The sequence below is a fragment of the Suillus plorans genome (assembly GCF_016647745.1).
Source record: "Suillus plorans strain S12 chromosome Unknown HD556scaffold_55, whole genome shotgun sequence".
NCBI lineage: Eukaryota > Fungi > Basidiomycota > Agaricomycetes > Boletales > Suillaceae > Suillus > Suillus plorans.
In genome coordinates, this window is record NW_024537439.1 from 23,090 (window position 1) to 51,049 (window position 27,960).

The window sequence follows — 27,960 nt, forward strand, 5'->3', positions numbered from 1 at the left end:
CATAGATTCAACTGGCAGAATTGAAGAGATACCAGATGAGGAAGTGGTAATGGCTATTAAGCCGGCAGAAGCGAGAACACAAATTCAAGACACTATTTGGTGTAACAAGACAACAATTGCTGGATACTACACGAAGTAAGTAACCAGCAATATAATAATGTTGTGGTCTGCACAGCCTAGTCTGCTATACTTGCAAGACAAGTGTGTTCGACCCGAGGGGTTCGCTGTAAGGTATTAGAATAATCAGTGATACTAAAGGAAGATAGTCCGAAGCACGGGAAACAGAGTCCGAAGGTAAAAACATCGGGTCCGATGTTTTCGGGTTTCGGGTTAGCAGGTTTCGTCGGGCTACATCGGATTAGCGTCGGGAATGTAATGAATGTTGGGGAAAGTAAATGGCGGGTTACTGTCAGTGTTTTCGGAGTGTTTCGGATAATGAAAGGATGATATTTGTGGAATTCAGCGAAGAACTACGAATATCTAATGACCTCCTCCTACTCGGAGGTAGAAAGGTAAATAAGTAAGTAGGAGGCATGTAAAATATATAGTGTCTATGTAGAATTTTGGAGTGCTATAGGCGAAAGTAGTAGCGGTAATTTTCGGATCTGATGTCCTATGTAATAAGACATGTGGTACTGCGGACATGTAATAACACAGTCTACAGTGTTAGCGGTGTGAAAACTGATAACTGCGCACCTAGTGGGGATAGATACGACAGGACAGGACATAGGGAGGACAAGTGCGCGGGAAAATATCGGGTCCGATGCACGGGAAACATCGGGTCCGTCGGATTAGTGTCGGACTATGTCGGGTTAGCGTCGGGTTAGCGGATAAACATCGGATTGAGCGGATAAGTGTCAGATAACATTGGGAAGTGATTCAAGTGTTTGACATGCGTTGGGAATTGGCTGAATACATGCTCAGTGCAAGCCTGAGTACTACATCGGCTAATAGAACCAGCAAGAGTAAAGCCAGGACCAGGAGCACCTCCATCACGGGAATTTATTCCTTCACAAGTCAAGAAGTTAGAAGATGTGGTAGCAACTCAGAAGCCACACTATAATGCCAACAATGACGAAGATATTGTAATGGATGATTCACCAGCAATACGGGTGAAAGAGAAACCTAAAGGAAGCAAGGGGGACAATACCTCAAATACTAAACCTCTGAATGACAAACCAAAGACAGTAGTTCCTATGACAAATCAAGAAGGGACAAAATATGCACCAAGAATATCAGAACTTGCAGTGAACACGAACTTGCGAGTTTTAATCGATCGAATACTGAACAGCCAGATTCAAATTTCAGCTCGCGAAATTCTAGCAGCATCAAAGGATTTGTCAGGAAGCCTGATCGATCTACTGAAACCTGAGTCGGGAAAAGATTGGCCAACTGCAGAAACATTCCTCACATGGGGACAGATGGTCAAAACATGTGGAGATTTGATTTATATTGATGCAGATATCAATGGATGTAAAGTCAAAGCAATATTTGACACAGGAAGTGAAATCAATATTCTAAACACTGCAATATATCGTAAAGGATTGCGGTTACTGGCAGACATGAACCATTGAACCAGTTTACGGGACACCAATGGAGGAATTGGTGAATAATTCATCATGCCCCTATCAACATTGGGAATATTCAAACTGTAGGGACAGTGCTTCTTAATAAAAAGGCCCCTTTCAAACTATTATTGGGATGATCTTGGCAAACAGCCAACAAAGTGGGTCTTCTAGAAAGAAGGGACAGAACCTTCTTAACATTTCCAAATCCGGTATCAGAAGAAGCTCCAGATCTAGAGCTTCTAATTGTGCCTCGAGAAGAAGTCATGTGCTGCTTAATGAAAGAAGTTAATATTCAGAAACTTCCGGAAACTTCCAAAGAATGCTTCTCAAGTCAAGTTTGGGCATCCCCTTCGCGTCAAAGTTCAATAGAAGCATTGATAAGATGCTTAGTCACAATGTTTTTTTGTTTTCTGTTATCTAGCTTTTCTTTCTGTTTGAAACATGTAGAATATTCTACAACAGTACTAAGAAAGGCTACATTGCAAGAATTCATTAAGTTAACTTGGAGTATAAAAACCCCTAAGTTTTTTGAAGGAGGGACAGCAAAAACTCCTATGGAACGCGCTACATCTGTCATATTCCAGCCTGATTCCCACGTCGCTGCCTTTTTGGGCTGAGGTGCCCAAGAATTTTGGTTGCAAACATCCCGAGAATTCCAAACTCTCAGGGAAATTGCTGATTTTCCGGGTGCCCATACCCTTTTAGGAAATCACGTGGCAGATTACATTGCGCTGAATTCCCTACAGTACCAGGCCTACGGCAACCGAGTTACCCACACCACTCCATATCAGCTTCTCTATTCTATTTGCTCACATTTTTCGCTGCACATTGGGCACAGCCATAACCAGCACCTTCCGATTGGAAGTCCGATCCTTCCAAACGATGCTCGAGACATCCGATCTCCTTGTTTGGTCGTGTTTGGCCAGCGCAATGAAGCCGGCACCCTTCTCCCTCATTACCAAAGCATCCTCCCCACTCACCTCAACTCATCTCCTCCATTGTTTGAATGCAGCTTCCACGACTTAGGAAGGGCGGTCGCCCAACTTAGGGTGACTATAGAAGCCCATCATGCGGCCCATATAGAATCAGCTCTGCTATCTATTAATATTTTAGGCCCTTTTTGTATGCCTCTGTCTGGTGCACCAGCACATCTTTTTGGATTCTCATTTCTTTATCTAATCTACTATTTTTTTTCAGTGGAAAAATCTGCAGCTGACAGTCATTCCCTGGTGCAAGTTGCCAATGGCAACTTGTCACCATCATTGCCATCACCACCCTCATCAGTGTCGCCATCACCATCACCGCCAATTCTCCATCTTGGAGAATGTTTGTACATGCTGGCAGATTCTGCCTTGTTGGACTTTTTGCCGGGTGTCTCTCAGTTTGGTGTGCTTAATGCCACCATTTTTTTTCATCATCATATTAACCATTTAACTATGTTTTCAGTATCAACTCCTCTCCTCCTCAAGCAGGAGGAGGCGGAACATACGCTGCGCACTGATCCCACTCATCAACCTCCCTTGCCAGCATCCCCGACCTCTACCTTCAACAATTCAATGCCAGTAATCGTGGACCCACTATTCTATGAGTATCCGAGCAGCGAAAGCTGCACAGGTTACTCATCCGACAATGACATCTTCAAGGAGGAACCGGTCCTCGTTTCCCCTCCTATTGCCAGCTTCGACAACCTTTGCAATCTCCTTGTTGCAAGCGACTGCAGGGGATGTATCAGCAGCTCGATGCCATCACTTGTTCGTGCATTCACGTTCAATGTCACGACCAACTCAATGATCGTGGACCCACTGGTGTACAACACCAACGTTCTGTACCCCTATCGCGGTGTAGGTGAGGAATGTAAAGGGTAGGTAAATAGGTAGTATGAGATAAACTCAGATGGTCCTCTGTGCGCGAGCTAATGTCGGCCCAAGGGGATTGCTACTGAGAAGGTTCCTCTAAGTGTATAATTGGAGGGAAACACTGAACCGGGTGCTTAGTCAAGCCTGGTAAGGCGTGCGAACATGCGGAAGCGCTAATAAGCGCTTATTGAGCGACGAGGTGCGAGGGCATGTGTGTGGGTGGAGCAGAGCAACTCTTTTAACGAGCCGGAGGATAAGTAACAGAGGTTCTAGAAGGGCGCGATGACTAGCACTCGAATATTCTTAGATATTTTGATAGCGTTTGGTGGCTATAGCGGAGAATTTAGACTTAAAGTCCAATGATGTGCAAGAAGAAAGATGCCATTTTCTACAACGAGATGCGGATATATATATTCTAACTATGAAGCGTTTAAGCGCTGTCAAGCGCTAAAGCAAACCGAGAAGCGAAGTGAATACGAGATAACATGTAATAAGGGTCTATAACATATGGAATATATGTGCAAGCGCCGGAGATATGTCAGAACATGAGAAAACAGATAGGAATACGCACCGTGAACCAAACAGACATGGAATGGATGGATGGAGGATGGGGGACAGAACCAAAGATGCACGACCGAAGCGCTCGTGCACATGAGTGGCCAATGGAGCACTGAGAGCACGCTAGCGATATATGTGTCGCGCTGTATTCGGGAGGTGATTAGGACATTGGGAATTTAGACCTCTACGAGGCCACAGAGATATTAGTCTCTACAGTGGACTACATTGCGGGCGCAACTATTGCCCCACAATAGCTTTTAATGGGACGTATCCAATGTCTTACGTGCGCGTCGCCTGTCTCTCAGCCGCAAGTATTGCAGCTGAAATTACTCACCACAACATTAAGGAGATCAGGCCTGAATGGGCCCGTTTTCTTTTAATTTGCCCACCAGGCATTTATCATTTTAATCATGACAACTATACGGCCCGTGTCGTGCGCAGCCAAGCATGTTTATGGAGCCGATACTTTGTATGGAGGCGGTGAAGCCACCTCCATACCAAACTCATCCATGATGTCTATTGTGTGCTGACCCCCGAGCAGGCTAAAGATTGTAACAAGGCCAATGTTTGTATCATCCTTGTCGAGTGTGATCGTGCACTCCCAGCCTGGGTTAACTGGGCCTCATTTCTGCTGCAACATGCTCCCTTCGCTAATCCTTTTCTTACTCGGCAAGAGTCCGCATTTTTGCGCTCGGCCTCAAGTTACTTATGATTCTACGGGTATGACGAGAGCGTAGGGTCAATGAAAAGTAGGGTCATATGGCTAGAACAGCTGACAATTGAATTGGAAAATGGTCTCAATGCAATTAGGATTAAGCTTATGTCCACTGCCTGGGCGCTATAGCTTGCCAATTGTGGTTATTAACAGTACTCAAATGTATTTGTACGTATTCTCAGGCCACGTCTGGCAGGGTAGCAAGTCGTCTCTCTATACTGTGAATCCACCGCAAGAGTCTATAGCAAATGACACAATCTTGTTGGATTTGTGCTATTAGGCCAGTGTTCCATATAAAAATTATATTTCCTAGATGATGATATAAATTGTGTGCATGTTCTGCACTCAAATGCCAGAATAAAGTGGCCAGTAACTGGTGCAACAAATATTCGAGTGCATCCTGAAGAGGCTGATTGACGAAAAGCTCAGGATATTGTGGAGGTGGCATGACTGCAGAAAAAATGTGCACTTCTAATCTGAAGTACTTGAACTATTGTATGGATGCTCCAAAGATGATGAATTTTCTGAAGATAAATACAAATGATCTGCAAACTGGTGCAGTTGAGCAAATCCTTTTGAGACTTGCGAAATATAAGGAAGTAATCTGAAGGCTGCTACACCTCGTTTTGAAACAACTCTGTCCAATTCTCTCAAAACGTAGGATCCTCCTTCTGTTCTGCGCACTACAGAATATGGTCCTAAATATCTGGGTTTGGTTTTGTGATTTAGTTCTTTCTCAATTCTTGTATTATGTACTAGGACTAATTCCCCAGGTTTGTAATGTCCTCTCTGTAGCCGTAGAGAAAATATTTTCTCAAATTGCTCCTTTGATTTAAACTGTGCCTTTTTTAAGGTTTCTGCTGCACGAGCCAAATCTTCTGGTCGTTTCTCCAGCTGTTGTATCCTTAAAGCTAGTCATTCTTCTGAAGTCATGTTACTTCTAAATCCTTCCACCATAAATGTTGCTTGGGCTAAATCAAAAGGTAAGACTGGATGTACTCCATGGACTAAGTAAAAGGCTGAAAAGCCCGTAACTCGGCTTGTCATAATTCTATCTACAAATAGGGCATGAGGCAACTTGTTTGGCCATTGATTAATCTTCTTCCCACATGCTTTCACTAGTGCTTCTCTTAAAGTGAAATGTCCTCTTTCTACAACTCCGTTAGCCTGTGAATTGTATGCAGAAATAGTAACCTGTGGTATGTCAATTCTTTTGACTAATTCCGAGAATGCTCCTTTAACTTCTGGACCATTGTCAGTTGTTATTTGGCCTATAGCTCCATATCGGCAGTAGATATCTTCCCAGAAAAACTTGCTGAGAGATTTTGCAGTATTTGACTTCAATGCTCATCCTTCTACATATCGCTGTAACACTCAGACTCACTGCAGGCATTTTCCCATGTTCCTCCATCAAACATCCAAAAAACATTGATTGAGAAGATAGAAATTTCTGCAAATTTTTCCTGTCAAAACATTGAAAAAAAGTAATTCATGTTTCAATGATGTTCTGTGTGTAGGACATGATGCAAAAATTAATCATGTTCCTTCAAGGATAATGCTGTATTTTCCATCTATTGTCTTTGAAATAACAGCTTAAAATAATGTTAATTTTCTTCTCTGTGTTTTTCAAATATACACAGAACATTTGAAAAACATAGTATATTTGAAGAACACAGAGAAGAAAATTAACATTATTTTAAGCTGTTATTTCAAAGACAATAGATGGAAAATACAGCATTATCCTTGAAGGAACATGATTAATTTTTGCATCATGTCCTACACACAGAACATCATTGAAACATGAATTACTTTTTTTCAATGTTTTGACAGGAAAAATTTGCAGAAATTTCTATCTTCTCAATCAATGTTTTTTGGATGTTTGATGGAGGAACATGGGAAAATGCCTGCAGTGACTGGTGTTGGTCACGTATCCTCCCTAAATCGTATGCATCTCACATTTATATTCCCCGACACTCCTTTTACCTTCTGAGAGTTTCTGCGCTCTCATCCGAGTAGTCTGAAGGTCGTCCATCCCCTTCCGAGGTCTGTATACACATCCAATCTTCCGTACCATGTCCTTTCTGTGTCCATTTGACTTCGCTGGTGCGTTTTTACTTGGTTTATCTGTTATTGATTATGTCTTAGGGGCACATACATCGAAAAGCTTGATTAATATGTATAGCTGCACGCCTCGTGTGTTACATGCATATCTCTGTAGTGGCTTGCCTTGAGTCTTGTTACATTTCGGATAGCTTATCTCACTACTGGTTTTGCCTACGCAGATTCCGGACTTTCACGCTGTAGGATATAATCTGACTCGCTAGATACTCGCACTGGACTTCACTTTCCTTGCTACGAGTCATAGTTTGTAGAGTCACTTTGGATAGTTGTACTTCGCGCAATTGATCTTTTTGTTCATTCAGAATGATTGTTTGGCCTGACCGCTGCCATTTCGCATCTTGATATCTCTTAGTTCTTCTGATAGACTTTGTCTAGTCGTACCCCGGTACCTCTGCTAGTCTTATACTTCAACATATTTCGACACACTTCGACACATCCACCGTATTTCTCTCTTGGAACCTTCACTGTTCATCGGACGTCTATCGGACGCTTCGCACAACCTCGGACCTTTGTTTCTTGACTTTGGACCACCTTCGCTCGCATCGGACAAGTACTTCGGTACTTCGGACACATCTTCAGAACTCGAGATGCACTTTGGGTAACCATTCCTGTTCTCATCTTTGATCTTAACAAGATATCCCTTGCATTTATATCAAGAGATAATTCTATAGGCAGTCTCTTTGGGACGAGCATTACACTCACACATTGAGTTCTAAGGTAAAACATTTTGTAGTGCCTACAACAAATCAACTCTTTACATCACGATAAATCATCTCGTGCTAGCACTATGTATTGGTAACCATGGGCTATTGGCATATTCATGATGTCTATGTAAACCTTAACAAACAGGGTTGCAGGAGTTGACACAGTGATTGGAATGTGTATTTTCTTAGTGGATTGTATTTGACATTCATGACATGATTGAACATGGTGCCGAACATCTGCTAGCAAATAGGGCCAGAAAAATCGGTAGTGAATTGTCTCCCAAGTTGAGAATTCACCATGATGTCCTAATTCCTCATGGGCTTGCTTAAGTATAGCTAGTTGCTTCTCAGGGTTTAGTACTACCAGCAAAGGTGGTCTTCCTTGCATTCATTTATACATCTGATTATTTCATACAAAGAATTGGGCGGTCTTCTTGACAAATCTTTTTCTAGCTTGAACTGAATTAAAAGAGGGTGCTTGAAGGGTGGTAAGAAACTGGAAAATGTCCTGCAGGGTATGTTCTTGGTGACTTGTACCTGAAAATGTTGACGGTAATGAAACATCCATATTCTGAATCTTAACGTAATGACAATTATAGGGTCGAAATTGTGCCTGGGATTCTCCAGAGTATAGGGCAATTTCATCTAACCATGAATCTTCCTCTTCTTCTATCTCTTTACCTTCCCCAAGTCCTCTGCGAGATAATGCATCTGGTCCCCTGAATCGTGTTGCTGGCACATGGATTAATTTGAAGTCAAAGAGTAGAATTCCTTGAATCCAATGATTCATTGCAGCATTAGGTTGCAAGTCAGGTTCATTAAGCATTCCCTTGATATATTTAGCATCTACTTCTATATGGAGAGTCTTAGCTCCGATTATATGGACACGAAATGCTCGTAAGGCTTGGAATAACCCGAACAACTCCAGTTTAGGTTGTGAGTATCTAGATTCTACTTCTGAAAAAGGAATAGATCCATAACAAGCTGGCCATTGTTTACCATTTTCATCTATTTGAGATAGGATAATTCCTACTGACATGTAGCTTGAATCGACTGAAAGAATGATAGGGAGTTCTGACCCGTAGTCAATAGATCGTAATGCTGGAGCTGATGCTACTAAACTCTTCAAGGTTTCAAATGCTTTCTTTCTTCTTTCATCCCATACAAAGTCAAAAGTCTGTCTCCAGAGTTCAGTAAGTGGTCTTGCTAATTCTGAATAACCCAGTATCCATATTCTAACTGTACCACATAATCCAAGAAATCTTCTTGCTTCCTTTGGAGTTGTCAGGTCTGGCCAATTTAGAATCTTGTCTACTTTAGATTTGTCTGGTAATCATCCGTCAGGTGTGCATGTTTGTCCTAGGATTAAAACTTTTGGTAGACACAGTTGAATTTTTAAAGGAGAGAATGTAGCTCCTGCTTTTTTAACTCTATGCATTATATGATGTACATCCTGAGCATGTTCCCATATGAATCTTTGAATTCCTGGATTGTCTGATAAGACCTCTGGATTACCATGTTCATCTGGGTAAATGGTTTTGGGTCCTTTGATGGGTAGATCATCTATAAAGATATTTGCTTTGGTTGGAATCTCATCATGAAGGATAAACATCGTACATTTCTGAAATTCAGCAGGTGAATTAGTGAATCCAGTAGGTAGGAAGGTAATGCGAAGTAACCTGAGTGGAGTTAGGAATGCAGTGAGGTCACGACTTTCTGGGTGAAGCTTGCAAGCATCAAATCCCCAGAATAAATCAAATACTGTGTAACATTGTGCCCCAGCAAATGGCTCTACAAAATCATCTAATATAGGAGGGAGTCCAGCATCACATATAGTTACCTTGTTCAAAGGCTGCAGATCATACACAATGCGTAACTTTCCATTCTTCTTAATAACACAGAACCATTGTGAGCGGTAAGATGATTGACTGGCTTCATAAACTCCTGCACTTATTTTGAGCTTTAGTACTTCTATGACTTTATCTTTGATACCTGGTGGTATTTGCATGTTCTTGTATTTCCATGGAACATGTGGAACGGTAGGAATAATGTATGGTGAAAAGTATGATTCTTTGAATGTGTCCCTGTCACTATCTTCAAATGCCAATGTGTCTTCATTGAGGTGCATGATGTGCTCAAATAATCTTTCTTCTTCTGGTAATAGGAATCCAGCCGAATTTATATTAAGGGCCTTCATACATTCGGCAGTGATCTTGACAGATGGCTTGAATTCAGGAGGATTAGGTGATAGGGTTGGTAATGTATTCAAAGGGTCGTAGGGAAACTGTCGGTGGACCTGCGCTTCCTAAGGGAATACTCCTGGAATAGGCTTAATTTTCTTGTCAACACGCTTGTACATTGTGTATGAAGCAGGGATGTCATTTGAAACGTCAATGTTGATGTCTTCCATTGGGAAGTCCATTGGTGCCCAGAATGTGTCAAGTTCTTGTTCCTGATCCTGAGATGTATCAGTAATTAACCATATAGCATCTCCAGGTTCAAGTTCTCCATATTCGGTTTGGTAGGATGACGTCATTTTGTGTATGGCTTTAGGTCTTATTCAAATGTATTTGTAAAAAATGCTTGATGAGCGTGTCTTGTTAATGTCCAGCAGTTGACAATTGAATTGATGAATGATGTGATAAATGTTGACCTTAATATGTGTTGCTTTGGATATATTTGATGCAGGGTCTTTTTGCTTGCTTTGATTTGACTAAGTGACTTAGGAACTTATGATTATGTAATGCGTTGTTCACACTGCAATGCTCATATGCGAGTCACAGACATGAATTTGGCACCAAAGGCCCCTAAGTACATACAAACAAACAAACACTGATAGGCATAGGTACTTGTACACAAACATAGACAGTCAACATAGGTGCCTGTGCGAGTTTTGCAGGGAACAATGGCAACAAACTTCGATACAAAAACATACTAACAGTAGGTGGTAGCTAAATGTAGAAGGACAAACAAGATATTGATGACTAATGTAACTCGTACAAGCAATGGTAAATGTGTACAAGGTAATCGAAGAGGAAAAGCAAGAAAGACACACCTCATATGGGTTGACAAAGGCACGTCGCAAATACAAACAAATGTAAATGAATGCATGCTGGTAGCATCGGAAGGTGAGAACATTTGAAATAAAGACTAAAATATGCAGATGTTAACAAGTATTTTGCGTTAATACAAAAATGTACTCACAAGCAAGTACAATCAAATACGTGCAGGTGCGGACAAGCAGAATGATGAACGAAGATATCCAAAAAATGGATCCTAAGATTATATGAAAATGTTAGACAAAAAGGATTGACAGTTGCTTGAAATTGTACTCACTTGGTAGTACAAACAAACAACAAATAATCGTAACCTGGTAGAATGAAGGTACTCAATGACGAAGGGCTAAGAGTGTATGAGTCGTTAACGAATTGAACTTGAAAGTATTTGTACTTACATGCAAATACTCACAAGTGGAAAATGAATCTCATATAGGTACATTCGAAACACCAAAACATTTCGATGACAGCGGCTATTGCATATGAATATTAATGAATCATGTAAAAAAGGCTGTGTGTGGATGTGTACTTACATACACATACACACATGCAAGTGCGTGTTGACTAGTACTGGGATCACATCGAAAACGAAATATATAAGTGTAAATGTAAGCGCTATGAGTGTCTAATGAGGTTTGTGTACTTGCATTCAAGCACAGACAAACAGACAAACAACATATGCTGACAGACTGTATCAAGATATATTCAACACGAAAAGCTATGAATGAAAATAAGTGACTCGTCAACATCTATATGTGCTTGCACTTACTTGTACCAAGCAAGTCAAACAATTGTACACAGACATTTTCGACATGAAGGTCGAAAAAAAAATGATGATCGCATATAGGACACATTGCCAGACAGGTGCACATAAATGCAAACCAATGACGCAAACCAATGAACACAAAAGAAAGCTTTTAAACAAACATGGATTAGATGAGAGCATGTAATGAATAGGCTCAAAACCGTTTGCACTCACTTGGGAACGCAAAACAAAGGAACATCTAATGTAAATGCAACGACAGCTACAAGATACAAATCAACAAGCAGATGCATACTGTGCATGTTTGAAATGTACTTGGAAAAGTGCTGATGCACTAAAGCAGACTGAAAATAAAATAAACGAATGATGTCAAAGGCGTTTGTGAGCCGTGTTGAAAGAATCATTGCATAAGACATACATCTGTATTCATTGAAGTCATAGTACTGCATCAAGCCAGTTACTGATTCTGTTTTCCCCCTTTTAGTCACTGAGTACTTCCTTTGAAAACTCAACACACTTTTTCCCACGAACGACCATGTTATCGACTGTTGGTATTTGTCTGAACTGTTGACCATGGTAGGATACTGAAAATTGGTGAATTTTACTGTTTTCACATCCTAGTAAGACAGCACTCGGACTTTTGATCACTTATTATTTCACTACTTACAGACTAACACCAGATAGCTAACCCCTCGGGTTGAATGCACTTATCTTGCAAGTATAGCAGACTAGGCTGCGCAAGACCACAACATTTGTATATTGCTGGTTACTTACTTCATGTAGTGTCCAGCAATTGTTGTTTCGTTACAGCGCGCTCTCGGGTCGCACATATCCATCATCATTCTAGTAGCAATTCCCTTTAGGGTTGAACACGTCTGTTTAGACATAGCAGCTAGGTATAGCTTGACCTGACATTTTCTTGCCACCCAGCAGAATTGTTGTTTTCACACTGAAAACATCAGACCCGACATTTTACCTTTGGACATTGTAATTATACCTTCAGACTTTGTTTCCCACGCTCAGACTATCTTCCTTTTTGTATAACTGATTATTCTAATACCTTACAGTGAACCCCTCAGGTCGAACACACTTGTCTTGCAAGTATAGCAGACTAGGCTGTGCTAGACCATAATATTTTTATATTGCTGGTTACTTACTTCATGTAGTGTCTAGCAATTGTTGTTTCATTACAGCAGGTTTGGCTTTGCACAGAGATTACTTGCTGGACAAATGATTGCAAATGATAAGGAAACCTATACTCCACTATACTCCTTGACACATATATGAAAATATCCTATTTGCTGCTCAGGGAGGTTCTGAGTGTCACACTGCAAAAATAGCCTCTACAAGGCTATAGGGACTTCCAGTCCTATAGTGTTTCACTGCATTCCTTGATACCCTTAGGTTCACAAACTAAAGATGCATTCTTATAATCCAGACCTGCAAACTTGCAATCCTAGTTCCTCAGTCTTAAGATTCACAATAGTGATAATTATATTGTTCTAGACAATTCTTCAGACTTGGATTTCAAAGAAGAGTATTTCAGGGCACTGGTGGGAGCTGGTCAAGCACCTCATGATAGACTAGTACCATTATGTGAACTTAATTGGTGGCTATTCAGTTGCATAATCATTTAATCATGGTATGTAAAATACATTTTTGTATTCACTGTATGACACTGATCAATTAATAAGAGGTCGTGTAATATTAGATATGTTACCATTTCATTATGATAGCAACCCCCTTTAGATTGTATTAATTTGTCACTTACATGTTTTACTTTTACATCATACCTTTTCATCTTATTTTTCTCCATGTCTTCTCATTAATACATATCTTATTTAAGTATAGTTTATAGTAGAATGCTATGCGGATATTTGTCTATACCCTACACCCTTACTGTACCCTCATTAATTGAGTCCTGTCTGTATATGCCTATAAAATGTACTAAAGGTAAAACAATGATACCAAAACCTACTCATGAGTCTGGTCTAAATTCTTTGCATATCCCAATGGACACTTAGATGCATCTCAGCAATGAATAACCCTATGAACCAATGGTAAACACTTTGAATCTATACTGGAGGTTCAGCTTAAGGTGTATGTTTCTCTTTGTCTTGATAGTTACTACTGATTCATGCACCTACTAGCACTTATTACAGCAACTACAGTGATTCCTTCAGTGCACATGCTGCTAGTGGTTATGTGCTATCCTTTTACCCTGCTCATATCTTTGATACTTACATAGATGAATAAGGTGCTTACACTATATCATCAAGTACTTGTACTTAGGCTGATTCACCATTAAGCACTAGTATGGATCACATATTCTATAACTCTAACTATCAATCTCTATCAAACCTTAACCCCAACATTTCATCATATGAACTGTCAGCCTTCAATTATAAGAATTATGAATCATTTGAGGGTAAGTCATTTGATTACCAATGAGATATTGTCACTGATCATCTCACAGGCTCATGCAGTCCCAGGCATCTCGACTATTTTTTCAATTTTAATAACATATAAGCATCTAACCCACACCACATACAAATTCCTTAATTATTCAATAATAATAAAGAGAAACTATTAGAGCCTTGAGATGGTCTTCTTCCTATCACAATACTAGGTGAAATACCATATTCATAAGTCATATATGTAATTTTAAATATATTTTGTTTATTTCACTAAAACTCTATATTATAGACAACAGGACACACATAATTATCCAACAGATGATGACATACTTGATATTTATCTGAGATACCATATTTTACTCACAAGAGCCCTATTGTTCCTTGAATAATACAGGCTAATGTCACTAAAACAATGCAGGCAACTCCAAGCATAACTCTAAGCCATGTAGGAGCCTTGGATGACAACTATTATCTCTAGGTTATAGGATCTATTCATGATCAGATCTTCAAGCATTCCAAAGAGATTGTCATAGGTATTGTCTTCACAAAAGATGCAATGACATTATCTACTGCCAATAAGAAACATATCATCAAGTCTATTATTCAAAAGGTAATACCTAGGATTCCTGAGCTTCATGGTTTTTTTGATACTTTTATGACTAATAGACTAATAGGAACACCATACTAGGAGAACCAAACCAAAGATCTTACAATAATCTAATAAGTGGTAGTTGTTGTATGCACAGCACTTACGACCCTTACTTGAGAAGCTGTTGTAATGACCTATAGACTTTTTCCTCCACAGGGCAGCCTAATTTTCCCTAAGACATCTTATTTAAGACAGCAAGTTCATGTACAAACATTTGTTTAATGTGGTATGGTTTTTAGCTCACTCCTTGAGTTGTCAATAGGATGAGATACTAACATTCACTCGAAGTTCAAAAATTGCTTTATCCTTCACCTTATCACAAAACTGGTATAAAATATGTGCTTCCAACTTGATATTTTGCTTATTTTGCTATACAAATAGCTACACTTCACAATTGGACTGGCTAATACAATAATAAAATATGTACTATTAAAACAAGCATACAGAATACTCACTGCACCTAGGACATCCTTATATGCAGATGCTTCTACCTTTGAAACAATCTGTTTAAACATAGATAATTTTACTGATAAGAAGAAAGCTGACTTAGATGAGTGAAAGGATCATACAGTAATTTGTGGGATGTCTCAACAGTATGTCAAAAATGAGCTCTCAGATTTCGACTTGGACTCAGACTTGGATATCACATAATATGTATTATAAATTATGATACTGATATTATTAGTGTTGTATATAAATTGAAAACACAACTCTTCTTCCTTATGAAATACATTATATTTATTACTTAAGCACATCTAGCTTGAGACAAATGTTCAATTAAACTAAGACAAGCATTTGTTATTCACAACTGTACTTGATAGTGCATCTCAAGGTCAGTTTTCTTTCCTTTGTTTGAATTGTTTCTTGGCTATCCATGTCACTAGTGACTGGCGCCTTTTACTTTTCTTCTGTTCTTAGGTCCTTCTTGGCTATCCATGTCTCCAGAGACTGGTGCCTCTTACTTTGGGATCTGGGGGTATTTGTTCCTGGCTATCCATGTCCCCAGGGATTGGTGCCTGACACTTTGAGATCTGGAGGATATGTTTTTGGCTATCCATGTCTCCAGAGATTGGCACCTTGAACTTTAGAACACTAACTACATTGTGTTCTCTAGATTTTGTGCCCCTGCATTGTTTGTTAAGCCTATTTTTTGTGCTTCATGTATACTCAGATATGAACTGCATTTTCTCTAGCTTTTGGCGTGCCTGTCTTGTTTGTTGAGCCTGTTTTTTGTATCTCTTTCCTACATACTCTAATACTAACTGCATTTCTTTCTCCAACCTTATATATGATTTTAGTTTCACTACTCCTTCATTGGTTTAATCTGGTAAGCACTAATTTCATATTCAGTCTCATACTGACTTTCACTATACTAGATTATCAATTACTCTGCATTTTTGGTTTCACTACTCCTTCATTGGTCTAATCTGGTATGCACCATTTTAATATTCAGTCTCATACTTACTTTCACTACACTAGATTATCAATTACTGCACATTTTTACCTATATTTTGTACTGTAGGGTGCAAGGCTTGGATGGAGAATTTAACCAAACAAGACATCAGTGCAGATCGCAAGAACTTTGGTTCATTTTTTCTTCTTCATAATGGACAACCTCAAAAGCAAGATAACTGAGCTAGTGGCAGCTCTGACCAGGAGGGTTGGAGAGATCATGAGCAATTCATCTGAACTAGGTGTCCTTCAAAATGGTAGAGTTGAAACTAAATTACTGCATAAAGCTAGGTAACTATGGTTTAGTATTGATTGTAGCCAACTATTAATTAATGAGGGAATCAAGGATGAGAATAGCAGTACAGCTTTGGCAGTGCTTGGAATCACCAGCTGATAATTTAACCTTCAATGATGGGTCAATTTCAGAATATGAAATCACCCGGGCTGCCTAACCATTGTACATGCCATAGTTAACCCCAGTGAGTGAAGAGATATTTATGGCTGTATATGAATTTAAATGCTGAAATACAGTCAATATTGATTGAGATGTGGACCGGTATGCTGATAAGGTCAAATTGTCACCACCAAATGTGGATGAGTTGCCATCTGCTGAAATAGATAGACTGAAGAAGTTCTTCCCTGAAGTAATGCTTGGCAAAATTTCGGTTCCAACAACAGTTATAGAAAATTTTTAGTGGTTTACCTCCTTAATATTTTGACACCTTCTCGCCTAGTATGTTTCTGGTTTGGGATTCCCCTTCAAGGCTAATTAATTAATAATCAGGAGCATATCAACCACATCACTGTTGGCTTAAGAGATACTCTTCTCAAATCCCTTATAAATAAGAACACTTGGCGGGACAAGGACTATATGGTCCCAGATGGTGGGGGGGGGGAGAGTTTGAGGCTGGTAGAATAATGGTGGTTCCTGCATACTTCATGTAAAGATAAGAGGTATTGTATTTTTACCATGTGTTTATTTTTAGTCTAGTTTTAACTCTATTCTTAGCGACTAATGGATCCGTTAGTGATATCAGAGTCTTATAGATCGGAGAAGGTCCAATAATGAATAGCAGCTTTGACAACATCAGAAGTTCTATGGAATGCTATAACTGCTGTGGTGGCGCCAGATCTTTTCCAAGCTGGCATTTCGGCATATTCTGAGGTCATCAAGGAAGTGCAACACCCAAAAAAAAAACCTGCTCCAGTAGAATCTTAGCCCTTAATCTTTTCGGGACTTGAAATCATTACTAATTAGGTCACATTTAGCCACAGAGATGGCAGTGAATCTCCTTCACTGTTAGATCTTCTTGTTAGTCTGGGAAGAAACCATCATGCAACATTAGCCTTGGCAGACCTCAAAGCAGAGCTTAATTATTCTCCTGGTACAATAGTTTATATCTCAGGAAGGGTGCTAGAATACTCTGTTGGACCCTGGCTTAATGGAGAACAGTTCGTAATTGCCCACTTTATAAAGGATGCTGTGCATAACAGGGTGGGGGCGCCAAGGCCAGGTTTTCTCATGCAGAGCTTCTTTTTAGAGTTAGTAGGAAGAAGGCAGAAGGGTAAGAGGGAGAAAATATGTAGAAAATAGTACTGGAAAATTCCAAAGATATTTGCTGTTTTGGAGGGGAGGGATTATGTAGCTATGCAAAAATTCATGTTGCACTCCAGTCACTCATAATCTCAATGAGCTCAAAAGGCACACAGAGGCGCAATAGGCTCAGAGTAGCTTCATCTTCATCTGATACTCATTCCACAAAGAGAAAACGGGGTGCTTACAAATGACAAGTTAGTACTGCACAACATAAGTAAAACAAAACATACTAAAAGTGGTTGAAAATTAATAGTAGCACTGCCTTTGACCACTTGCAGACTGCAGCTGCAAGTGGCCAAAGGATAGGCCACAGGATATGAGTGGATGATAGAGCATTGAGAGAGTGAGGTCGGAAACATGGTTGAAGTTGAGAAAGACGAACCATGGAAACAATAGTAACGGTTGATGTATTGTTTGTTGATTTGTTGATGTTTGTGCTGGTTGTTCCTGTGCACAAATCCAAAAACAAGTCCACAATTGGACTTTGCCAGGTCGGTACTTTATTGAATTCTATGCTGCCAATTTATCATGCCAATGTTAATAGAGTGATATGTACACCACCACTCTCGGAATGAGTCACCACCTGCAAAAGAGTGTCACCCACAGAGCCAGTCAGTGGAGAACCAATGGTGCCAACTTCCATGCCACCGACGGTGCTGATGTTACCCCTGGGTGCATCAATATAGCTCTGTGCTGGTTCCAACAAGGCCGAAAGGTAAGAGGCTGTTTTTCTATCAGCTACTGACTTATCTGACATCCAATAGTGCCAGGGTACACCTCCTGAGAATACTCGGGACAGGTTCATGCTGGAGGTCTCAGCTACTCTGAAGGGTGAAGGGGGCATGTCGATGATTTTTGAAATGCAGAGACCCAGACTGTTGGCTTCCGCTGCCATGTGTGTCATGCACCCGCAGCAATACTGGGCTTCCGTCCGAACTCACATCAAACTCAGTCATTGGGCCGCTTCTCAGGGGTTGGAATCTAGGCTAGGAAAGATATCCCTCAGTGAGTGTGGTAACAATGCTGTAATATTATCATACCTAGGAAAGATATCCCTAGGCTACAGTAAGTACAAGACTAAGTGCAAAATATAGTAAGACATACCTCAGTGAGTGTGGTAACAACACTGAGGTGTAACAACGGAGGCTTGCATATGTTTAAGTATAAATTATGTAACATGGAGGATCTGTGGCTTGTGTTGAAGGTGTAACTGTATAGTACCTTATGTGTCAGCCAACACACACCCTCACCGAGATATAAGCCTAAGGCCAATGACGTGCATCAAGAAAAGAGGTCAGGGTAATGCCTTCATCAAGATATCTGCAGTATTTTTGCGAGAAGGAAGCCATTTAAGCAGGAACGTCTTCTTTTCGATATGAACACGGATGAAATGATAGCGGACATCAATATGTTTGGAGCGGATGTGATTCTTCGCCTCCTTGGAGAGTGAAATCGCGCCCATGTTATCCATATGAATGAGGAGAGGAAGAGAGAGAGGAATATGCAATGCAGTGAGTAATGGCTTGAGCCAGAGGCACTCTTGGATGATGTGTGTTATGGCCATGTATTCTGCTTCTGTGGACGATAGCATGACAGTCGCTTGCTTCTTGGAGACATGGGCGATTAGGCCCCCTGCATAGTACCATGCATACCCCAAAATAGAACGACAATCTTCTGACGAGCTGGCCCAATCAGCATCGCAAAACCCATGTAGGGTGTCGTCAATGCCCACACCACCATACTTAAGGCAAAAGGTGATGGTGCCAGCGAGGTAGTGCAAAAGACGCTTTGTGGCAGCGTAATGAGCAGGTGCAGTGTTTGTGTTGTGTTGTGCCAGTGCATTGACAGCAAAGGAAATGTCAGGTCAGGTACACATAGCAAAATAAAGTAATTCACCCATGAGTTTGCAAAAAGTGCTCAGGAGGTTGATGACGACAGTGTGGTGATCCCCGGGATGCCCAAATGGATGATGGGCATCAAGAGGAAGGCTGACGGGATTGCGATCAAGGAGGTTATACTCTTCTAGCAAGTAGGTTATATACTCAGCCTGAATCCAGAGTTGCCGAGAGGTGTGATCTCGCTCAAACTGGATACCAAGGAACTTGTCCACAGGGCCGAGGTCCTTAATCCCAAAGCAGGTGTTGACTCTAGTCTTGACAAAGGCAAGGAATTTGGGTGAGTTGGATGTCCTGAGTGAATCATCAATGTGCCAGCCTATAATGCAAAAGGTGCACACTCCTGAGCTGTCAACACAGTCAAAGACGAAAACCACATAGTCAACAGCGCAACGTGCGAATCCTAGCTCCTCCATGACGACATGCACTTTCTCATACCACTTCATTGCTGATTGCTTGAGGCCATAAATAGTGCGCAACATATGCCAAACCATAACTCGCCAATCACCAGTCTCAAAACCTTTTGGCTGCCTCGTGTATATTTCCTCCTTAAGTACCCCCCACAAGAAGGCCCGCTTTGCATCGAAAGTGTCGAGTTCCCAGTCATGCTTGCAGGAAAGTGCAGCGATGAGACAAAATGAGGCTGTCTTGAGGACTGGGTCAAAGGTAGCGCCAAAATCGACACCGGGAATCTGTGAGAAGCCCTGCGTTACTAACCGAGCCTTGTAAGCTGACCCCCTCTTGTTGTCATCTTTGAACTCCAGGACCCATCAATTACCAATGGCCTTTCATCCCGCAGGGAGTTTGGTGAGTTGATAGACATGCATTTCGGTCATGATCTGAAGCTCAGCCTTCATAGCCGCCATCCATTGATCCTGATCAGTCTGCTGAACCGCTTCGTGATTAGGGAATAGCATGGGTATCCTCAACCCACGTGGGTCGTGGGTGTGGGTACCTCTGGGGTGTGGGTGGGGGTCTGTACTTTGGGTACCCATACCCCTACCCACACCCTGGTGGTGGGTATGTAAGCAAACATGACTTATTTTGAAACTTAGTAACACACATTAGACATGAACCTTAAACTCTAAACCTAAACACAGCGCCCTTACGATCATCACAGCATGGATCCCACATTTTTCTCAGGCGCTGCCAAGTGTATTAAAAAACTCACGGACAAAACGGACCATTCTGAAGTGTACCGCATTGCTATGGGTAAGTGCTCTGTTGCAGTTCAAGTAGTCTTGCTCACTATCATTCAGTGCTTCACCCCCGTCATAAACTCGCGTATTTCAAGAATGTGGGGTGGGAGGATGACTGGATTCAAACTGCCGAGACACTTGTGAGAGATGAGTTCAGGCGCTCGTACTTAGTCACGCCAGATGCCGACTCTGACAGTGACGATACGGACTTGATTGAATCTTCTCAACAAAGCGCCATGGTGAGTTATTTTGTGTAAGTTAACTTGTATACTAACTATAACAATAGGACAATATATTTGACAACATACCTGCACTCGCACCTCCAAAACCGACCGACCTTGGTGACGAACTCGACCGCTATCTGAATGCCGATGTGGAACATGTTGATGATCCCCTCATGTGGTGGCATGAGCACCACGCAACCTTTCCTCGACTCTCCCGCATGGCATTAGATTATCTGACTATTCCTGGTACGTGCCAACCTTTTTTCAGTTAAATTGATATCTAAATTTTGACTAAAGCTTTCTCGGTCGACGTTGAGCAGCTTTTCAGCCGTGGACGGCTCATTCTCTCCCATATCCGTTCCCGCTTGAATGTGCAATCGACTCGCGCGCTCTTATGTCTTGGCTATTGGAGCCACTTAAACCTCGTCAAGACTGAGGACGTAATGTCTGTAAGCATGCTCGCTGATGTGGAGGGTGAGGAGCTGGAGCTGGAGGATGGGTGGGATCGCATTATCATCAAGTAGCTACTACATTTGTGTGTATCTCGTAGTTTTTTGACAATTGACAGTACCCACCCATGGGTATACCCTCAGTGGGTGATACCCTGGGTGGGTTTGGCCTCATACCCACCAAAAAACCCACACCCACGTCGTGGGTGTGGGTATATCGCGGGGTACAGGTGGGGGTTGCGCCACTCGTACCCCGGGGTTCACCCGTGCTATTCCCTATTCGTGATACGTGGCAGGTGGGATCTTCATATCATAGTTGGGAGTAGTAGAATCGTGTTTCCTGTCACTCTGTTGTGTTAGGGGGTTTGGCATCAGGGACTTCCAAGGGTCTGTCCGAGGTGTCAGGGGTCCTTCCCGAGCCTTGAGGTCCATAGGTACATATAGCCAGAGCATGTCAGTAGCTAGCATTTGCCCATTCCATCTGTCTTGTCCTTTCTGCTTGGTCTATATGTCACCCTTCCACTGGCTGGCCTATGCACCACCTGTGTAGGCCAGCTATGCAAAATCCTTGTGGGCTGGTGCCTCAGACACAAAATAATGTCTCTGCACTACCTATGTAGGCTAATAATGGAGAACTCCTGCAAGCTCATACCTCATATAGAGAATGTCATTTCTATACTACTTATATCAGTGAAACCAGCATATTAATGTAGATCTGACTTACCATGCATCCTGGATAGATATGCAGGATGTCTTAAACCTCTAATCTAACATAAGATTCTATACAGTATTAGGTCTAGCCAACCTCACTCATCTCATGAAAGATATATCCCATATAGGATGATATAGATGGTGACCCAAATTCTATGACATATTGAGAAGAAAAAGTACTATCTACAACTACACTCCTTACTTGGTGACTAGGCAGGCTGGCCTAAGGAGTTAATATATTATGAATGGTCGGCCGGCCTAGGCCTACATGCTGCACAAACCAGCTGTCCCAATTGGTCAATATGTTATCAAGGGTCGGCCACCCTTGGCCTACATGCTGCACAAACAGGCTGTCCAAATGGGCCAAAATGTGATCAGTAGGGCAGCCACACCTAATCTACATGCCACATAGGCTGGTTGGCTCAATGGGCCAATATGATAGCAGGTGATGGCTGCACAGGCTCTACATATGGTGCAGACTGGCTTGTCTAATAGGCCAATATGTTCTTATTGGGCAGGCTGTCCTACCTGTGCAACCAGCAGAGATACATAGGCCTATTACAACCACCTGCATAAATTACATTGACCATATCATACATAGAGTAAAGTATCCTCAGTGCTAATATAAATATAGACATGAAAATTGAAATGTATATGAAAACAAACTGCAAAAAGAAAATTCTAAGACATTGTGCTAATACTAGTGTTTCAGTTCTTATACTTTTTTGAAGGTACTTTCACTCTGGCAGAACAATGAGGAGAAGCAGGAGGAGCAGATGTCTTCACCTTTTTCATGGGTGAATCATTCACATTTATTGCTGGCCGCTTACCCTTTCCTTTCCCCCAGCTTTAGTACCACTTGCCTTCTTTAATGTGGCTGCCCTCTTCTTAGCCATGTGAGCCTCCTCAGCCACTCTCTTCTCCTCAGTCACTTGAACCTCCTTAGCAGCCCTCTTCTCCTCAGCAGCTTTCTTCTCTGCAGCAACTCTTGCCTGCTCTGCCTTCCTCCTCTCTTTCACCTGCCTTTTGTTCTTCAGACACCTCATATGTACTTCTTCCCTTACTGACATCTGCTTCTCATGATCATCTGGCAGCATTACCTCCACCTTCGCCTGAATTCTGGTAATTGCCTCCTCAATCTTCTCCCATACCTGAATGCTAAGGATGGAGGCGCCCAAATATTCAGGTACATCATCTCTGGCCTCATCTGCTTCATACTCCTGAGCACGATGACACTCACGAAGGAGGAGTCCAAGTCCAAGGACAACAATCATACTCCAACCATGAGATCTGATGATATAGTTCTCTAGTTTCTTCAAAGCAGTAAAGGATGCCTGAATATTATAGTGCATATTTTGAGGTAGATATTCCTCAGACCACGTCTAAGATGACCAAAAGACAGATATTGCTTCCTAGCTTCGCCCTTAAGATCTGTAGTTTGCTTTCAAAAACAAGTCAAATTCAGTGCTGTATCACAAAATTCGTGAATTATACATATTGTCTCAGAAAGCTTTTGAACTGTAGCCAACAGATGATGGTATGATGGGAGAGTGGAGAGGGACTGAAGATAACTGACTATATCACCATCCATATGGAATTTCTGGCAGGAATGGGAAAGAGACAAAGTGTGGCTTGCACCTATTGTCAAGTCTTCCTCTTTGTCTGAAGAAAGATCGGCTTGGGGGACCTTCTTCAGTACCTTGTCCTGATTATCTGATACTTCCACATATTTTCGGTTCTTTCTTGATTTTTGACTTACATTGCCCTTCTTAGCCAGAGAATCATAGAAGTTACCTTCCTTATACCTAATAAATCGTAAAATTGGTTCATTACAATTAGCACGAAACTTCCAAAATAAAAAAATAGTGCTGATGGTATCCTTCTACAGGTGAGAAGGATTCTTGATGATGACATTCCGAGGGATGCAGTCCATGTCAAGGTAATGGTCCGGATCCTGAGTGATATGACTCCAAAGGACTGCAGCCCAAGGGTTGTTTGAGATGACCGCTGTTAAATATAAGCTGTCAGAAAAATACACTACTTCAAAAATAGAAATAAATCACCATAAGCCTTTTGAAAGACCTTTCGTACAACCTTCTGCTGATTTTTGAGCATGAGAGATTCAAACCCTGTTGGTAGGCAAGGATAATCCTCATCATTGACATGCACTATTAAATCGGACAAGTTCTCATCTTCCTTGCCAGATTGGTCTTCAGGGTCTATGCCTGCTGCTAGATCATTCACAAGTAAATCGATTATAGTAGCTAAGACTTATTTTTCTACTTTAGTCAGCCAGTCAGCAAGGCGGTCTTGAGACTCTCCTGCCCATTTTCTATTTTCTTTGGACACAAGAGTAAAAGTTTTATTTGACTTCTATGGGATAGGATTCCCAGCTAAGCCAGTAAATCATTAATATAAATGTTGATGAGAAAAGAAAACATAACACTGACATGGTTGTTCCAGGCATTTTTCCCTTCCCTCGATCATGGAGTTGATGACCTTCCTGTATGATTTTTTCCTCCAGGAACCACAAGTAATATGTACAAATAGCCTATAAAATTAGATTACTATAGATATAAAGACACTAGAAACCTACCTTCCAAAAGTTTTTGTCTGGAAGCATAATAGAAGTATCCTTGGTGGTTTTGAGGATTGTAGCCCTCTTGGCTGTGTTTCCTTTGGCAGAAACATAGGCAATCTTGTGCTTATCCAAAACACTCTTGAATACATGCATCCAGTCAGTCATTATATGCAAAAATCTCAAGAACATAGGCCAGTATAAGTTTGCAGAAAGTGCAACCAGTCCACAACTCCCTTGGCAACAGGTCAGCAAACCATGTCACATGATTCAAATCACATGAGTACATCTGACCGACTCAGACTTAATGACATTAGTTTATATATGTCATATCCCGCATTCTGGACCTGGATCTATCACACAATCATCTCCGGACATCCGGATCCAGTCAGCTTCTATCTTCTGGATCTTTTCCCTATTTGTATGTCCCTTCTCAGTTAGCCCCTGTTTCCAGTCATCCGGTTATATCTATAACCAACTATGCTTAATTTCTGTACCTTCTTAATTTCTATCTTCATTTTATTGAGTTCCAATAGACTAGTGTTAGGTGTTCCACATGCTCTGTCCATAGCCTCACATAACTTTGCACTGCGCTGACTGATTCTCTGTTATGTTCTCTGTAGTATATAAACCCTGTAAAGTCTCTGTATTTTCTCAGTTCAAATATCATCTTAGATTCTGCTCATTCCCTCCTCTGTCCGACTTGAGTCTCCTCTTGTCGCTCTCCAATAGTCTTAGGATCGACTCCTATTGACTTACCACCTCTGCCTCTACCTCTAGTAGTCCTCCGCTGTTTCCTTTCTAGTTTAGACTTTGTCTGGATTAGTCTTATCACTCATTCCTGAATGTCTGCCGGAATTCCTGCTCATCAGACTCTGGACTCCGGACGACATCCATTAGCCCTCGAAAGTTAGGGGCATGTACTCAGGTAAGGGGTGCAGCGCATGAGCTGAAGCCAAGCCCTTCGGATTCAACCCTTAAGCACATTCTTAACAATACACTCAATATCAAGATTCAGACATGAAAAAAAATTACTGAAACTCAGAACAGTGTAAGACAAATATTGCAGAAAAATATGTAAATTAAGCCAAGTGCGCCTTCAATGGAATATCCAAGCAGGTACTATCATTCTTCCTACCAGAATAGAGTACTGTGGACCCTGGTGGCTGAGAGAATGTGTGGCTTACTTTGCAAGAGTCATTTTTGCACTCAAAAATGTAAGTCTTGCTGTCCTTGACATAAGCAGACCTCCAAGAATTAACCCTACCACACCCACTACATTAGATAGGTAGGGGGTTGCCCCAAGGATGGACCTCCACATTAGCCCATGCAAACCTAGAGATACTAAGGCCGCCCTCCTTGACAGTGGTCAATAGAAATATATCAGAGTGGCTACCAAGGTCCCATGACTGTAAGAGCATATCCTTGAAAGCCAACCGAAGTGGGCACAGCCCAATGAGAACCCTCTCAGTAAATGAAATAAGCATCGCCGGAGTAGTAAGGCTTAAGGAAGCTGTGAACAAACTCAAAAGGGTTACCAGCCACTTTGAAGTCGACGAGGATAAGGTGAATAAAAATGACCGGAGCTGCCGATATTTCAGCTTGGGCAGACACCTCAAGTGCATCATTGACAGATAGGAACTTGTCCAAGAAGGGAAGGCCATTGCTATTATAGAAACTCTGTAGTGATGTGATGTTATCAATGAGGCATGAACAAATGAAAAAAAATACTCACAAAGTAGGCAGCACTTTGTTCCATCTTAATATGGCAACAAATGCATCTAAATGAGACGTCCTCTTGTAGGATTTTGGTTTCTATGTCAGGCAGCAGCTGCAGGCAGAGCCTGCAAATGACCCTGGGACACAGAGTGCACATGAAGAGAGTATTGTCTCCATAGCACCCTGCACCATCCCTGCAAAGTATATAATACTATAAGAAGAAGAACAATGTACATTAGCAAATAGAGGAGTGAGAGAATGTGCGCACTTCATTGTGGGCACTTCTCATTTCTAAGTCCTTACTGGTGGCGGTCAAAGCCTTGATAAGAAAGATAAAGTGAATTATCAGATAGAAGACAGGCAACATAGAGAACATAGACTAACCTCATGCTGACCATTCCTCTTCTCTAAGTCCCCACCTCCCACAGGTAAGGCACCCCTGGTGGCGCTCAAAGCCTTCATTTTCTGGTGGTCCCCTCCAGAGAGTTGCACTCTTGAGATCTTGAGGAGGACGTGTGGCACTGAGCCACCAGTACATTTCTTGGTGGTATTCTTGGTGCGGGCCATGATTGATGAGGGGAGAGTGTGCAAAATACTAGAATTGTAGTCAGTATTAGCAGAGTTGCATGCACTACACAAAAACAAAATAAGGACACTCACATTCAAAAAGACATATTAGAGAAGAGCAGCGCTGACAAAAAGAGGCGCTGACAAAAGATCCACTGAATAAAGAGTGCCAGTAGTCAGTATACCACAAGGCCACACAAAGATAAACTCATATTAACAAAGAGACATGTCAGCAAATGAGATACATTGACAAAAAAAGATGTCCAAGAACTAGTCAGTATATCACATAGGACAAACAAAACAAACTCACATGACAAAGAGACACATTGACAAAAGAAACTTGTGCAAAAACCAACCAAAGATGCACATGACGTCCTTGGAATCGACATAGCATATGATTCTAGCGTCATGGTGGGCTACTCGGGACGACTCATTAGACACGGGGTTCAGGTGGATGAGGGCAACAGGATTGTTTGGGCCTGGTTTGTCCGTGACAGCATCTACAACTATGCCTGAACCCCACACCTGGAATATGCCAAGTACAACCTGCTTGACCTTGCCATGTATGAGCATGTTAAGTACAATCAGGCCGACTTCATTAGGTATGGCACACTTGGACTGACATGTCCGGCCTGATCAATCATAATGGACACCTCTTCCCCCTTTCTTACATTACACCCCCAGTATTTTATCAATACACTATCCCTACCTTGATCATTTGCTTGCCACTTACATCTTAAAGACATTTCACACCTGTCCCTCCTTTTTTACATCACAATACACCATATTCATTCCCTTGTCATTTACATGTCATTCCTTGCCATGCACTCATTCATACCACTTCATGTGTGGTTCTGCTACCAGTGTTTCTAGTTGGGGTGCAGGACCTGTTGAAGAACTTCTTCGGTTTTCATAACTGCGGAAGCCCTTCAACAGGCCCTGCATAGCCAGCTGCACTGTGATCTCAGTAGTACATGTATTTGGGTGATTTGATAGTTATTATCCCAATTTGGCCGTGGGCTATGACACAATCTCGGTGGTATCAGCATCCAGGACAATGTACCCTGGTCGTAATGAAGGTTATTTCTACATGTAGATGAGCTCCAGGTAGCTGTGGAATGGTTCATGGCTGCAGTTATTCAAAGCTGCCATTGTCCACAGT

At 41.5% G+C, this 27,960-nt stretch overlaps 4 protein-coding genes across 4 annotated transcripts; 3 read left to right on the forward strand and 1 right to left on the reverse strand.

Moving 5' to 3' along the window:
- Positions 1 to 1,196: 1,196 nt before the first annotated feature.
- On the forward strand, positions 1,197 to 1,574 carry HD556DRAFT_1243118 (uncharacterized protein; the record flags this gene model as incomplete). Its single annotated transcript, XM_041298344.1, has 1 exon — positions 1,197 to 1,574. One exon carries the CDS (start codon positions 1,197 to 1,199, stop codon positions 1,572 to 1,574), a length of 378 nt encoding a protein of 125 aa, XP_041156824.1.
- Positions 1,575 to 17,120: 15,546 nt separating this feature from the next.
- On the forward strand, positions 17,121 to 17,324 carry HD556DRAFT_1198629 (uncharacterized protein; the record flags this gene model as incomplete). The annotated part of the gene is made up of 1 exon (XM_041296332.1): positions 17,121 to 17,324. A coding segment is annotated over one exon (204 nt), but the record flags the coding sequence as incomplete, so codon positions are not given.
- A 515-nt stretch (positions 17,325 to 17,839) lies between these two features.
- Positions 17,840 to 18,550, forward strand: HD556DRAFT_1311007 (uncharacterized protein; the record flags this gene model as incomplete). Its single annotated transcript, XM_041300487.1, has 4 exons — positions 17,840 to 17,947; positions 18,001 to 18,171; positions 18,221 to 18,461; positions 18,501 to 18,550. The coding sequence occupies 4 exons, from the start codon at positions 17,840 to 17,842 to the stop codon at positions 18,548 to 18,550; spliced, it is 570 nt and encodes a 189-aa protein (XP_041156826.1).
- Positions 18,551 to 25,792: 7,242 nt separating this feature from the next.
- Positions 25,793 to 26,798, reverse strand: HD556DRAFT_1446603 (uncharacterized protein; the record flags this gene model as incomplete). Its single annotated transcript, XM_041307128.1, has 5 exons — positions 25,793 to 26,025; positions 26,051 to 26,192; positions 26,248 to 26,442; positions 26,500 to 26,550; positions 26,616 to 26,798. The coding sequence occupies 5 exons, from the start codon at positions 26,796 to 26,798 to the stop codon at positions 25,793 to 25,795; spliced, it is 804 nt and encodes a 267-aa protein (XP_041156827.1).
- Between the last annotated feature and the right edge of the window lie 1,162 nt (positions 26,799 to 27,960).